A 15,024-nucleotide genomic window follows, 5' to 3' on the forward strand; every position below is an offset into this window, starting at 1 on the left:
TTGAATGCATACATGTGCCTTTAATGAAAATATTATGGTTTGGTAAAAAAGTGAAACTTGGGAGTGGGTGTGGTGACTTGTGCCTGTAATTCTGGAAGTTTGGGAAGCCAAGGTGGGAAAATCGCTCAAGCCCAGGAGTGCAAGGCTACAGTGAGCTATGATTAAGGCACGGGTGATAGGGCAAGACCCTGTCTCCAATAAATAAATGACTTTCTTTATATAAGGTTCAAAGTCCAGCAAATTAGTAGGTTTTATTCTTACCATTTGTCTAAAGTTAGATTTGGAGTTAACTACTGAAAGTCAAAGATGGAGTTTGATTCATATTTTGATATTGCCAGAGCCTAGGAGAGTATCTGGCATTTAGTAGATGCTCAATAAATGTTGACTGACTAAATCAACAACAATGTAATACAATCCAAACACTATAAGAAGCAGGCCTATATTGATCAGGGATCTTAGCTATAGGCTGGCACCAGATTGGAGGTATATTATGTGTTGAGGGTCACGTAGGCCCTTGCATGTCTAGCTTGGCTTTAAGAGGAGTCTACTCAGAAGCTGAGCAGTAGCTAGCGAACCTCTGGGAGCTGTGTAACCACAGTCCTACTTCTAACTGCAGGCTGTTACACACCTGCCCTCAGTGAGGCGGTTCACACAGCTGACTGCATTAGACTCTCAGCTTATGAGTTGGTATCATGGTCATATTACAGATCAGGACACTGAGGTTCAGAGAGACCAAGTGTCCTAACCAGACGAGCTACGTGAGACTGAGTCAGAGCAGGAATGGTGTGTGGGATGTGCCTGACTCCAAGCCTAAGATCCCCCCCACTGTGTGCAATCTCCTGGCAGACATTTCCCGGAGCTGCTCCTCCCCGTGGGAATTGAGAAACATTAGTCATGCTCACTGCACTTTGCTGCTTGGCTTTTTGGATCGCGAATGTCTTGGGAAGCCTTTTCTGGTGCCACTTGTCTTTTGTTTGTTCTTCTTGAAGACCTTATTCACCCAGTTTGAGTCTTCAGCAGGGCTCTCCCTGGGCAAAGAGACGAAGAGGATGGTTCATTATTGGCCTGTCCTGGGCGCTCCAATACCAGGGCTCTCCCTGCTCAGCTAAGCTGTGGCTGTCAACTCTGAGCATCAGAGTTCCCTGGCAAACTTTTGTTTTTCTAACAATGAATATTTACCTAAGGAACATCATGCCAACAAGCCAAGTGAAACTCAAGCTTCTATACAGTCATGTAAATGCAAAAAAGTTTAAATCATGTGAACGAAATGCATAGTTTATGCCTAAGCTCAAAATTATTAAATTTATACAAACTCTTTCAACAAGTTTTATAGTTAAAATTACACTTAATGCAGGAAGCAGGTAAATTTTAACATGTTTGATGTGATATGGAGTTTAAACATCAAAAGAATGGCTCGGTCATTGCTCTTCAGAGACACCCAGCCACCACCAGAGCAGCCCAAGGGCAGGGAGGAGCGAGGTTGGGGGTGGGGTTGTAGGGGCAAAATACCTTTGACCCACACTCTGATCCCTTGCAGGGCCTTCCACTGGCTGAACCAATTAGCATTCAGCCATCAAGGGAGCCCGGGTAATATAGTCCCCAGGAAAGTTAAAAATATATAGATCTCTGGCTCAGTGCCTGCGGCTCAAGCAGCTAAGGTGCCAGCCACATACACCTGAGCTGGCGGGTTCAAATCCAGCCCGGGCCTGCCAAACAATGACGGCTGCAACCAAAAAGTAGCTGGGCGTTGTGGCGGGTGCCTGTAGTCCCAGCTACTTGGGAGGCAGAGGCAGGAGAATCTCTTGAGCCCAGGAGTTGGAGCTTGCTGTGAGCTATGATGCCACAGCACTTTACCCAGGGTGACAGCATGAGGCTCTGTCTCAAAAAAAAAAAAAAATATATATATATATATATCTCCAAGCCCTCTTGAACTTATTATGAAGATGACAACAAAGCATATATTGCACAACATAGACAATTGATATGCATTATAAAAATATTTTCTGGGGACTATTTACAACACAGGACTATTAAGTCTTTATCATGCTGGTAGAAAATAATTTGGACCAAGAGAAGCCTTTGACAGAGTCCCTCCATTCATACCACATAGGAACTACTAAAGCTGGGGTGCAGGGTGCCTGCTATCTCTCTTGAACTGGAGCATTATCAGAGAGTAAAATATAAAAGGGAGCAGATGCACATCTGCCCCCTGTACTCAAAAAAGGGGCATGCCAGTGTGTACAGGAGAAAGCTAATTAGAACAACACCGTCCACATGGACACATCCCCCTCACTGAATAAGAGGAAGGGGGTGGTTCGTGAGACAGAAAGGGGGGAGGACTGTGATCACATGACATGGGGAAGGACCCCAGGGCTGCTAAAGAGATGGAAAGTATCACTTAGCTGGGTCGCCTTCCTCTTCCCAAAAGAAATAACATGTTTCCAACAAAGGAAAAACTCACATTACGTAAGACTTGCCGATGGTTTCCCTCGTGTTAACCAGAGGCATCGTGCCTTTTTGATTTCTGGAGGCAAGGGGTGCTAGAGTCAAAAGTTAAATACAGGACACGTGAGCAAAATTTAGTCATTTTGAAATAACAATAGTAAGTAAGCTAGAATGTTTAAAAATAGTAAAGAACTCTCCTATTCTCAGATTCTCCTATTTCCAGCCAGAATTGTATTGTTGGGTTTGACTGAGACATAGGCCAGAGCATGTGTGGAAGAAGGGCCCACGTTGACCCCTGAAGCAATGTGAGAGATGATTCCCTCACAGAAGGCACCATGTTAGAACATTTTCAGGAAAATCCTCTGAAAGAGGCTGAACTTTCTTTTTTTTCTTTTTTTTTTTGTAGAGACAGAGTCTCACTTTATCGCCCTCGGTAGAGTGCTGTGGCCTCACACAGCTCACAGCAACCTCCACCTCCTGGGCTTAAGTGATTCTCTTGTCTCAGCCTCCTGAGTAGCTGGGACTACAGGCGCCCGCCACAACGCCCGGCTATTTTTTTGTTGTAGTTCGGCAGGGGCCGGGTTTGAACCCACCACCCTCGGTATATGGGGCCAGCGCCCTGCTCACTGAGCCACAAGCGCCACCCAAGGCTGAACTTTCTATTGCATGATTTATAGAATGCTTTTTTCTTTTCTCTTGGAGTAAAGAATATTACTAGTCTTATGATAATTGTTCTTTTTTTTTTTTGTGGTTTTTGGCCGGAGCTGGGTTTGAACCCGCCACCTCTGGCATGTGGGACTGGCGCCCTACTCCTTGAGCCACAGGCACCACCCGATAATTGTTCTTAAGTAAGCCCTTTGCATATTCTCAGTGAGTATGGGGATACTTAATATATGGATGTTAATATGTAATTATGTAATGTGTGTAAATAAAAGTAATATAAAATTTATTTAGGTTTCCCCACCTGGAATTTTTTGTTAGGAAAAAAATTCCTAGATCTCCCAAATCTATTTGTAGTGAGGCTGGTCTCTTTATGAATTTTTCGAGGGCTTTTCATAATTCTCCCATCCTCCAATACCACTGTGGCCATCACTAATTGATTCTAACACTATGTCTGGGGAGCTCTGCTCTGCCTAACTCACACATATGGATGTCGCTGTTGAGGCCACCTTATAACAGGATTTCTCAACCTTAGTGCCTGCTATTGATGTTATGGGTTAGATAGTTCTTCACTGTGGGGTTGTCCTGTGTATTAGAGGACATTGAGCAGCATCCCTGACCTCTAGCTGCTAGGTGACAACCAAAAATGTGTGCAGATATTACTAACTTGTCTCCTGGGAGGCAAAATCACTGGGAGTGAGGAATGCCAACTCTGGGCCCAGGGTTGCTTGGGCCCCTGGAGATGCACACCTTAATGCACAGGTGTGCGTAATGGAAATAAGCAAGCATGTAAAACACAAACAATTGGAGGGAGGGGGTGGGTCTTTGGTGTGTGTCACACTTTATGGGGGCAAGACATGATTGCAAGAGGGACATTGCCTAACAATTGCAATCAATGTAACCTGGCTTATTGTACCCTCAATGAATCCCCAACAATAAAAAAAAAAATATATGAAAGCAGTACAATTCCAAAAAAAAAACCACAAACAATTGGCTGATCAATTTTTTGACTCTTAATATATTGATATTTTTGTCTCATTGTAATTAAAAGAATCAAAGTACTATTTGATTTTTTTTGTTTTGTTTTTTAGAGACAGAGTTTCACTTTATCACCCTCGTAGAGTGCTGTAGCATCACAGCTCACAGCAACCTCCAGCTCTTGGGCTTAGGCGATTCTCTTGCCTCAGCCTCCTGAGTAGCTGGGATTACAGTTGCCCGCCACAACACCTGGCTATTTTTTGTTGCAGTTTGGCCGGGGCTGGGTTTGAACCCATCACCCTCAGTATATGGGGCCGGCGCCCTACTCACTGAGCCACAGGCGCCACCCACTATTTGATTCTTTTAATCCTCTATTTGAGAGGAAGATGGGTCATCCTTGACTTGGGGCAGATGCCCAAAGAAGGAGACCTTGGTGTGATGTTTATCATAACAGTGGGAATTTGGCTGCTGGACTGTGAAGAATCTGCAACCCGGTTTCAGTCCCTCATTTGGGTCCCTCTCCCTCTGTCTCCACCCAGACCATCCATGGTGGTCACACATATGTCCTCTTCATCCTGACTGTACCTCACACTTTCCTACCCTGCACCTGAGCCTTGTAAATAAACTAAATCTGGAATGCTGTTTCTACTCCATCCCGTCCAATCCTACAAACCATGATTATTCAAATCCTGCCCATTTTAAATCACCTATAACCTCCAAGAAGACTTTCACATTCTCCAAGAAAAAAGTGATCTATTATTTTCTTTGAATACCCTCCAACTCCATGTTTTTATTAACTATATGGTATTTAATATTTCTTGTATTTTGAAGGTTAATATCCATGTCATCTCCTCCATGAGAGAGATTTCCAGAGAGTAAGGAGAGTTGAAATGCTCCATCTCTCTATTGGATCCCTTCTCAAACCATCTATAGCAATGAACAATTTTTTAAAAATTTGATTTGCAGCTCGGCACCTGTGGCTGCTTAAGCTAAGGCGCCAGCCACATATACCAGAGCTGGCAGGTTCGAATCCAGACTGGGCCCACCAAACAACAATGACAACTACAAACAAAAAATAGCTGGGCGTTGTGGCGGGCACCTGTAGTCCCAGCTACTTGGGAGGCTAAGGCAAGAGAATCACTTAAGCTCAGGAGTTGGAGGTTGCTGTGAGCTCTGATGCCACAGCACTCTACCCAGGGCAACAGCTTGAAGCTCTGTCTCAAAAAAATAAGAAATAAAAATTTGATTTGCAATTTTTTTTCAGACAGAATCTCGCTCTGTGCCCTGAATAGAGTGTAGTAGTGTCATCACAGCTCAGTGCAATCTCAGACTTCTGGGTTTAAGTGATCCTCCTGTCACAGCCTCCATAAAACTAGACAGCTTCACCACACCTGACTAGTTTTTTTTCTATTTTTAGTAGAGATGAGGTCTTGCTCTTGCTCAGGCTGGTCTCCAATTCTTTACCTCAAACAGTCCTCCCACCTCAGCCTCCCCAAGTGCTAGGATTACAGGTGTGAGTCACTGTGCCTGGCCTGCAATTCTATAGACTAGTACTTTTGTAAAATACAGTGCAAATGACTAGTAAAAAATGATCAAGCTCTTATGTCTTGTGGCAATATCTTAGTGCTGTAAACATTTCTAAATACTTTCTCTGTTTCTGCACTCATTCCATCATTAGCTGGGAACAAACAATTCAGGGGCAGCCCTGGGCTGCAGACAACTCTTTGAGTAGCACTGCCCAGCATAGTAGCTTTCACAGTAAAACTCTACTGAACAGTGGTTATCAAATGGGAGTGGGCAAAAAGATCACCTGGAAGCTTGTAAGAAAGGACAGACAGCTGGGCCAAGATCCCAAAGTTTGTGATTTACTTATTTATTTTTTTAAATGACAGGATAGAGTTTATTGACAGAGAAAGATTGATAGAATGATTGATAAGCCAAAAGAGGGGGAACAGAACCTCCAGCAGCAGAGGGGGAAATCCAAGCCCAAAGTTTGTTATTTAGTAGGTAGGGCCTCAGCATTGTCATTTCCAACAAGTTCCAAGATGATGCTTTTGCTGCCCGTGGAGGGACCACACTGAGAACCACTACACTAAGGGAATGAGCAAATGTCAATGACACTGCCCCGTGTGGTGGCAGCCTGTATGTACTCCAAGAGGCAGAGCCATTGAAACTAACTTCAATTTACCCCTAAAGCAGTGATTATCAGCCACGCTGGTGCTACACACTTACCAAGGACACCGTGAGAAGACAGAAGGGTCCTACCTGGGAACTGTTCTGGGCCCAGTTCCTCCACAGGTGGCTGTGTAGGTGATGATGATGTCAGAGGTCTCCTCACAGCTGAAGGTCCCAGGGATGACCTGGGTGATATAGGTGCCAGGGTGGGTGGGGGTTGGGGTGGTGATCCAGATGGTGGTACCTGCTGCTGAGGTGACACGGGTGATAGTCCAGGTGGTGTGATGGGCATTGGTGGGCCAGGTGGTGAGTGCATAGCTGAGAGTGATCTGGGTGGCCAGTCAGCTGGAGAATGTGGCAGTGATGAGGCTAGTGGCAACGCAGGTAACTGCTCAGATGAGGAGACAGGTAGTGAAACAGGTGACTCCACAAGCCACTCACAGGTGGGAGCTGGTGTCTGCACAGGTGGGGACACAGGTGGAACATGGCCACCTTTTTCATCCCCTTTGGGAGCCCACTGCTTATGAAGTTCTGTAGATCCTTCCAGACTGGGCTGCTGTGACTGGAGGCTTGGCTGACTGAGTTTGGGGCACTCATTGCCAAGGGCGAGTTCTATCTGGCAGTACACTTCTACTCGGGGGAAAATCACTCTCTTGGAGGGAGAATTAAGGTAGGCAGCATCTAGGAGAAACAACAGCCATGGGGTCATAGGTGGCGTTACTAAGCCCTGTGTCAGCACTGAGTTGCAAAAAATGGTTTCCCATGTTCTTTTCATAAATAGGATTAGTGCTTTTCAATGGCCTTTCCTACCTATGAATTTATAGTGAGTAAAAGCAATGGAGATATTCTTGGCCTTCTGGAGCTAGAGTGGGGAATCAGGCATTGCCCACTCAAATAATCTGATTTTTTTTTTTTTTTTTGCATTTTTTTTTGGCCTGGCCCGGGTTTGAACCCACCACCTCTGGTATATGGGACCAGCGTCCTACTCCTTTGAGCCACAGGTGCTGCCCCTAATCTAAAGTATTTTTGTTTTCCCTAAAGTTTTAACTGAAGCAAGTGCTAAGAAGGAGAGGAACATGGTACGATAAAGGAGGGAGGCTTCCTTGAGGGAGTGGCAGTGAGCTCGTAAGGGGGTGTGGTCCAGGATGGCCAGGTGGGACAGAGAGGAGCGCTGGAGGGAAACGCCCACAAAGGCCATAGGAGGAGGAGCCTGAAAGGTCAGAGGTCGCTGTGGCTGGAGTAGGGGTGGAGGCTGGGGTTTGTGGTGGGACAGGGGGCTGAGGAGGCCACAGGGGCCAGACTACATAGGCATTTATAGGCAGCAATGAGGATCCTTGGTTCCATGGGCAGTGTTTTTGTGGCATGACTTTTAGGCAGGGGAGGTGATGGTTTTGAGAAGGTCATTGCAGCTCGGCTCACTGAGAAGGGCAAGAGGGACCAGGCAAACCTGCCAGGTGCTGCTGGGTGGTGTTTGGGGCTCAAAGATGGAAGAGCATAGAAAGGATTAGCAGATTCGGTTTAGGAGGTAAAACAAATGAAAACTAATGATGGGTTAACTGAGGGTGGGGGTTTGTTTGTGGCTTGCATGGGCTGTGGATGTTGGTGTCATTTCCTGAGAGGGTGACCATGGACAGGTACTGGGTCTGGGAGGAAAGGGAGAGCACAGATTATAAGTTTGTTTGGGGACCCGTGAGATATTCAAGGAGAGAGGACAAGTTGGTAGAATGTAGGTTTGAATCTCAGAAGAGAGATCAGGTTAAAGATGTGTATTTGGGAGCACCACCCAGGAGTGGTGACCGAGGCCGGGGTGGCGGCTCTGGTTGAATTCCCCTCAGGAGGAAATGCAGAGTGAGAAGGGGAAGGAGCAGATGGAGCCAGGAGAGGCTGAGAGCAGAACACAGGGCAAGTTCTCTAAAACAAGGAAAACGGGCAGTTTGAAAATTGCTGGTTAGGATCCAGTTGAGAGTGGAAGATTGGATATATGAGAGAAAGGGAATAATGAGTCATTGGGGGACACTGAAATGGGGAAGGGTCTGAAGCACATGTGAATGGGTGGGCGTTAGGCAGGAAGAGATGCTTCCTCAGTGTGCTAGGAGGCAGGGAGATAGGAAAAGGTGAGTCTGCGTATTTGGTAATAGGGAAGTTTCCTCTGATGGCTTTGATTTTCTCTTGAAGCAGGAGGCAGGGTCCTCTGCTGGGGAGCAGGGAAAAGTGGAAAGTTTGAGTTGACAATTGCAGAGGATGAGAGAATATGGTGACAAGAGAAATATAGTGTGATTGCTTTTTGTGTAGAAATGGACAAACTAATTCTAAAGTCACATGCAAATCCAAAGGATCCTAGACTAGCCCAAACAATTTTGGCAAAGAACAGAATTGGAGGACTAACATTATTGGTTTCAAGATTTACTATAAAGCTACAGTGATCAAATGTGATGGTATTGGTGTAAAGATAGAGAACTCTATCAAGGTACAAGATAAAAGTCTGGAAATAGATTCATGACATATATAGACAACTGATTTTAGTCAAAGGTGCAAAGCCACTTCAATGGAGAAGAATAGTCTTTTCAACGATGCTGGAACAATTGGATATCCATACGCAAACAATAAAACAACCACCAGGAAAAGACCCCCAAAACCCTTTGATTTATGCCTCATGCCATATCCAAAAATTAACTCAAAGTAAGTCATTAATAAATGGAAAAACAAAAAACTAAAACTTCTAGAAGAAAACATAGGAGGAGAAGAGTCTCTGTGGCCTTTAGTAAGGTAAAGATTTCTTGGGCGGTGCCTTTGGCTCAAGGAGTAGGGTGCTGACCCCACATATGGGAGGTGGCGGGTTTAAACCCAGCCTGGCAAAAAAAATTAAAAAAAAAGATTTCTTAGCTGAGACACCAAAAGCATGATCCATAAAGGAAAGATGTTAATAATATGGACTCCATGTGAGTTCATACTGATGTAAACAATGATTTAATAAGCAAACATATCAAGAAGAATAAAGAAACTTCCCATGCAGAGGAATTCCAAATAATTTATGTGGATACTTGGCCCTTAAGGAAGTGGAGCATAGCTCCTCATTCCTTAAGTGTGGACTGCCTATAGTGACTTCCTTCCCAAGATTATAATATGGACAGAGGGAGAAAGGAGTAACTTCACAATAGAGAAACTTGACAAATCCTCCCTCAGCCAGGTGATCAAGGTCCTCATAGGCAGGGATAAGTCTTATTGATGGCATATGTCCTTGATGTGATGTCACTTTATCTCTGTGACCTTTCTCCCAAACACCCATAATCCAGGCTGATCATGAGAAAAACATCAGAAAAACCCCAACTGAGGGATGTCCTTCAAAATACCCCCGGGTAGTCAAATCTGTCAAGGTCACTAAAAACAAGAAAAGTCTGAGAAATCGTCATGACCAAGAAGAGCCCCAGGAGACATAACAACTGAGTATAATGTGGTTAAATAAAGAAATCAAGTGACTTGACCATGTGTGGTTAAATAAATAAATAAAATGTAATGTGGGGCGGCGCCAGTGGCTCAAGGAGTAGGGCGCTGGCCCCATATACCGGAGGTGGTGGGTTCAAACCTGGCCCCAGCTAAAAACTGCAAAAAAAAAAAAACAAACATGTAATGTGGTGTCCTGAATGAGATCCTGGAACAGAAAAACGACATTAGGTAAAAACTAAGGAAAGCTAAATAAACTATAGCCTTCAATTAATAATAACATATCAATATTGTTCATTATTGTAACAAACGTCCCATGCTATGTACATATTATGTATTTACCCCACTATAACATTTAACAAAGGTGAGACATTAGTAATAGGGAAAACTGAGTGTAGAGTATGTGGAAATGCCCTGACCCGAATTGCTTTCAGTTTTTTCATAAATGTAGAACTATTCTAAATAACAAAGCTTATTAAAGGTTGGGGGTGGGGCATGGGTAAAAGAACAGAACAGATGCTTCACCAAAGAAGACATACGGCAAATATGCAAATGAAAAGGTGCTCAACATTATGAGTCCTGAGGGAAATGAAGATTAAAACCTTGAAAAGATACCACCACACGCCTATTAGAATGGCTAAAATTAAAAAGACTGAGTATACTAAGTGGCGGTGAGAATTTGGAGAAGCTGGAACTCTCATCACTGCTGGTGGGAATGTAAAATGGTACAATCATCATTGTTGGAAAACAATTTGGCAGTTTCTTAAAAAGTCGAGGATACATTCTGGTTATATGCTCAAAAAAAGTGAAACTAGGATCTCAAAGAGAAATGTACACAACCACGTTTATTGCAGCATTATTTAGCCAAATGGTAGAAGCAACTCAAGTGTCCTTGAACGAATGAATGGATTAAAAAAATTGTAACCTATACACACGGGGGAACATTATTTGGCCTTAAAATGGAAGAAAAGCTTGTGAAATGCTACAACGTGGAAGAGCCCTGAAGACATTATGCTAAGTGAAATAAGCTAGTCACAAAAAATACTACATCATTCTATTTATATGAGGTATCTAAAGTAATCAAACTCATAGAAATAGAAGGTAGAATGGTGGTTGCCAGGGTTGGAGGAAGAGAAAATGTTGCTGACCAATGGGTCTAGAGCAGTGATTTCCAACTGGTGTGCCTTGAGAGGAGCTTAGGTGTGCCTGAAAAAGTTTTAAAGATCATTAATTAAATTTTTTTTTTCCGAAAGAAGCTCAAAGCACAGTAAGCATTTTCTTTTTTTTTTTTAACTCTCTCTCTTTTTTTTTTTTCTTTGATCAATGTAATTTAAGTGTACCACGGAAGTTTAACTATAGGTTCAAGTGTGCTGTGAGTTAGAAAGTGTTGAAAAATACTGGTGTAGAGTTTCGGTTTTGCAAGATGAAGAAGGTCTCTAGATCTGTTGCATTGTATGAATATAGTTAACACTACTGAATTCCATACTTAAAAATGATTAAGATGGTAAATTTTATGGTATGTGTTTTTAGCACAATTAAAATACTTATGTATGTATGTTTTTTTTTATTTTTTATTTTTTTTTTATTTATGTTAAACATCACATACCATACAATCCAGTCATTGCCCTCCTCAGTGTTTATCTAAGAGAAATGACAGCGTAGGTCCATGCAAACACTTGTTCAGAGCAGCTTTATTCGTAATAGCTCAAATCTGGAGACAACCTAAATGTCCACCAACAGGTGAGTGGAAAAATGAGCCATGGTATATTCATACAATGGCATAAGGCGAAAAAAGGAATCAACTATTTATACATGCAATAACATGAATGAATCTTAGACTAATGCAGAGTGAAAGAATTCAGATTAAATGCAGAGTAAAAGAATTCAGAACTCTTCTTTAATCTGAATTCTTGCAGTTCACACTGTAAATTCCTATTTAACAAAAACTCCAGAAAATGTGCATTATAATGACTGAAAGCAGGTTAGGGATTGTTTGGGAATGGGGGAGGGGTGATGGAAGGCGGGAGGGATCATGAAAAAGCAAGCATGAGGGAACTTGGGGGACTATGGATTATTTACTGTCTTGAATGTCACATTGATTTCACAGGGCAGAGAGAGAGAAAATTTATCAAACTGTGAGGAGGGAAGGAGGAAGGAAGGAAGGCGGTCTGGCCAGCCACGCCTGTATTGAATGTTGGATGGATGTTTTAGATGTGGCGTGCTCTGACCACCAACCTCACTCAACACCCACGCTCATACGTCTGTGTGGGGAACGTGGATTTCCAAGCATGCCAGCTTGCAGTGCCCTTCCCTTTGGCAGAGGCAGCTTCCAGGGGAGGCCAAGTATGGAGCGGGCGGTTAGCATGGCAGCAGAAATAATTAGGTGAATGTGAGCCCTTGGGAGGGAGGAGAAAAAGGATGTGAAAATGTGAGTGAGGAGGTGAGGGTGACACCTTTTGGGGTGTGGCTTCCTGCCAAAGATGACCCCCATCCAAAAAGCAGTCCCACTTTCCGCTGCCTGCTGACAGGTGGGAAGGGGTGTGGCTCTGGGCACCACCACAATTTCTCAGTATGTGTCAGTAGTTCCTGTTCACACCTGATGCAGGGAGAAAAATCCAGCACCCTCAAATACAAGAGGATTTGGGTGGCGGAGGTAAAACCTGCACTGAGAAAGCTGTGCTGGAAAAAGAAGCAAAAATAGCTGGTAGGCAGCCGGAGACATTTTCTTCCTCGTGAGTTGTATCTGCTCCCACTTGGAGTGGTTTCAGGGCCATTGGAAAAAGCAGCCATTCTCCATATACTGCCTCAGGTTGGCGGGTAGATTCGTGAACCGCTACCATCAGGCTTCATCCAGTAGTGGGCTGGATTGGCTGAGGCTAGGATTCGGCCCTCAGCTGTTCCCATCCTGACAGCCATTTAGTTGAGCATCATCCTAGGGGCTTTATGTGGCTTCCCTCCTTTACCTTCATAATATAATTCTGAGGTAGGTTCCACCCTTAGTCTCCTTTTACAGATGAGGAAACTGAGGCCCCGGGAGATTAATTACCAGCTCCAGCTAACACAGATAGTAGATGTCTGGAACTAGGACTAAGTCCCAAATCCCCTTTTTTTGCATATTAGGAAACCAAGACTCAGAAAATAGAAGCAATTTTCCTGAGGTTACACAGCCCAGGGCTACGTGCCTCCAGAGCCCATGTTCCCTCCAGCCTGCAGTCTGAGTCTCTTCACCCCCCAGGCTGTTTGCTAGGAGAAAGGATCCAGGAGAAAGTAAAAAGAAAGGACAAAAGGAGTTTGAGAAAAAAAAATTTTTTTTTTTTTTTTGAGACAGGGTCTCATGCTGTTGCCTAGGCTAGAGTGCCATGGTATCAGCCTAGCTCATAGCAACCTCAATTCCTAGGCTCAAGCAATCCTCCTGAGTAGCTGGGACTACAGGTGCCCACCAAAATGCCCGGCTAATTTTTCTATTTCCTATTTTGCACTCTTGCTCAGGCTTGTCTTTAACCTCTGAGCTCAAGGAATCCTCCCACCTCAGCCTCCCAGACTGCTAGGATTACAGGCGAGAGCCACTACATCAGGCCTCAAGAAGGAATTTTGAAGAATAAAAAAAGTAAATATATCCTAAGAAGAAAAATCTCATTCATTTCCTTAATCTCACCCCCAAAGTATTCTCTTCAATCTACGCATACAAAAAGGTCACCATGACATTACTTGTAATAGTGAGCATTTGGAAACTCATACGAATAATCAAGCAAAGCGTTTTGTACAACTGTGATGGAATATTACGTCCTGCCAAAAAAGTTTATCTCGAAGATAGGCTTGTGGCAGTGTGGAGAAAGCTTCAGATATAACATTGGGTAAACACGCTAGGATTTAGTCATCCCTTTTTCTGAAAACATGTTCTAAAGAATTAATTCTAAATATGGCAAAGCTTTCTTTTACCAAAGATGTTTGCCGTAGCCTTCGTGGCGTTAGAACATATGATACCTGCTGCTGGAACCGCTCCTTCCTCCCTGGTAACGCACGGATGACATGTGTGGGCACCTGTCAAATCAGCATTAGGCAAGGGCTCTTCTCCCCAGTTTGTTGATTGATATATCACTCAAAGTCTTACGCAAATATAAACCAGTCACATCTAGTTCTACATTAACGGTATGGTTTTATTGGAAAGAGAATAAAGTAGAAGAGAGTAAAAATAACATGAAAATGAAATTCTGCAGGAAGATTTGAACTATATACTTCCTGAACATAGTTTTTAAATTCATAAATATATGTGCGCAAATACCCTAGACACCGTGCCCTTAGATAGCCCCAAAGTCCCCTTTCCACAGGCATCCTGATTTCTGGCCCCAGTGGCACGCCTCTGACAATGTGAGCTATCAGGTCCCCACCCCTAAAGTCACAGATTTGAGGGTGGGGCCAGAAGGGCTCTACTCAGCCCTTCTATTTCCTGTCCTTATCCACCCTCTAACCCTTCCTGTCCCAGGAGCCCTCCAAGTACTCACTCAGCCGCCTCAAGTACGAAACCGCGTCTTCATACCCCCGGTAGTAGTAGTCGTGCAGGATCTGATGGGGGACACCGGGAAATAAGGCCACAGCAAGGGGACAGCTGTGCAGCCCTCACCCAGAGCCGCTGCTGTCATCGCTCCTGAACATTTTTTTTTGAGACAGAGTCTCACTATGTTGCCCTTGGTAGAGTACTGTGGCGTCACAGCTCACAGCAACCTCAAACTCTTGGGCTCAAGTGATTCTCTTGCCTCAGCCTCCCAAGCAGCTGGGACTACAGGCGCCCACCACAATGCCCGGCTATTTTTTGTTGTAATTGTCATTGTTGTTTAGCTGGCCCGGGCCAGGTTCGAACCCACTACCTTCAGTGTATATGGCTAGCACTGCAACCACTGTGCTACAGGTGCCGAGCCACATCGCTCCTAAACTTTATTTGATGGGTTTTCCAAAACATACTGTTCAGTGTCCCATCCCTCATTATCTGCTAAGAAGAGCTGGGGAGCAATTCCTGCTCTTGTGTCTCAGGAGTGCTACATTAACGAGTTACACCATTCTCAGCTCACCCTCAGTCTCCCCTGGGCAGGAGAGGGTGAGACGTTTATGGTGGAACCAGAGAAGGTGCATTTGGGCCATGTGAAGAGCCAGGTTTGGAGTCTGGGCTCAGATCTGGGCTTTTTAGATGTAACAGCTCACAGTCTCAATTTCTTCACCTGTAAAATGGGTACAGTAATAGCTTCTATCACAGAAGATGCTGGAGGGTTATGCAAGATATTGCCTATAAGCCTTTTCTGTAAAGGGCTGAATACAAAGAAATTGGTGCTT

The 15,024-nt window shown here is 44.1% G+C and overlaps 1 protein-coding gene across 2 annotated transcripts in view; it reads right to left on the reverse strand.

The window, feature by feature from the left end:
• Window positions 1-308: 308 nt before the first annotated feature.
• PNPLA1 (patatin like phospholipase domain containing 1) overlaps window positions 309-15,024 on the reverse strand; it is a 41,243-nt gene continuing 26,527 nt past the window's right edge. For both annotated transcript variants that reach the window (XM_053602654.1, XM_053602655.1), the window contains 5 exons: window positions 14,202-14,262; window positions 6,336-6,939; window positions 4,263-4,282; window positions 2,462-2,513; window positions 309-1,028 (listed from right to left, as the gene is read on the reverse strand). In XM_053602654.1, coding sequence (XP_053458629.1) covers window positions 899-1,028; window positions 2,462-2,513; window positions 4,263-4,282; window positions 6,336-6,939; window positions 14,202-14,262 — 867 coding nt within the window. In that variant the 3' untranslated portion in view covers window positions 309-898. The remainder of the gene's footprint in view (window positions 1,029-2,461; window positions 2,514-4,262; window positions 4,283-6,335; window positions 6,940-14,201; window positions 14,263-15,024) is intronic.

This window comes from Nycticebus coucang, chromosome 9 (assembly GCF_027406575.1).
Source record: "Nycticebus coucang isolate mNycCou1 chromosome 9, mNycCou1.pri, whole genome shotgun sequence".
NCBI classification, from domain to species: domain Eukaryota; kingdom Metazoa; phylum Chordata; class Mammalia; order Primates; family Lorisidae; genus Nycticebus; species Nycticebus coucang.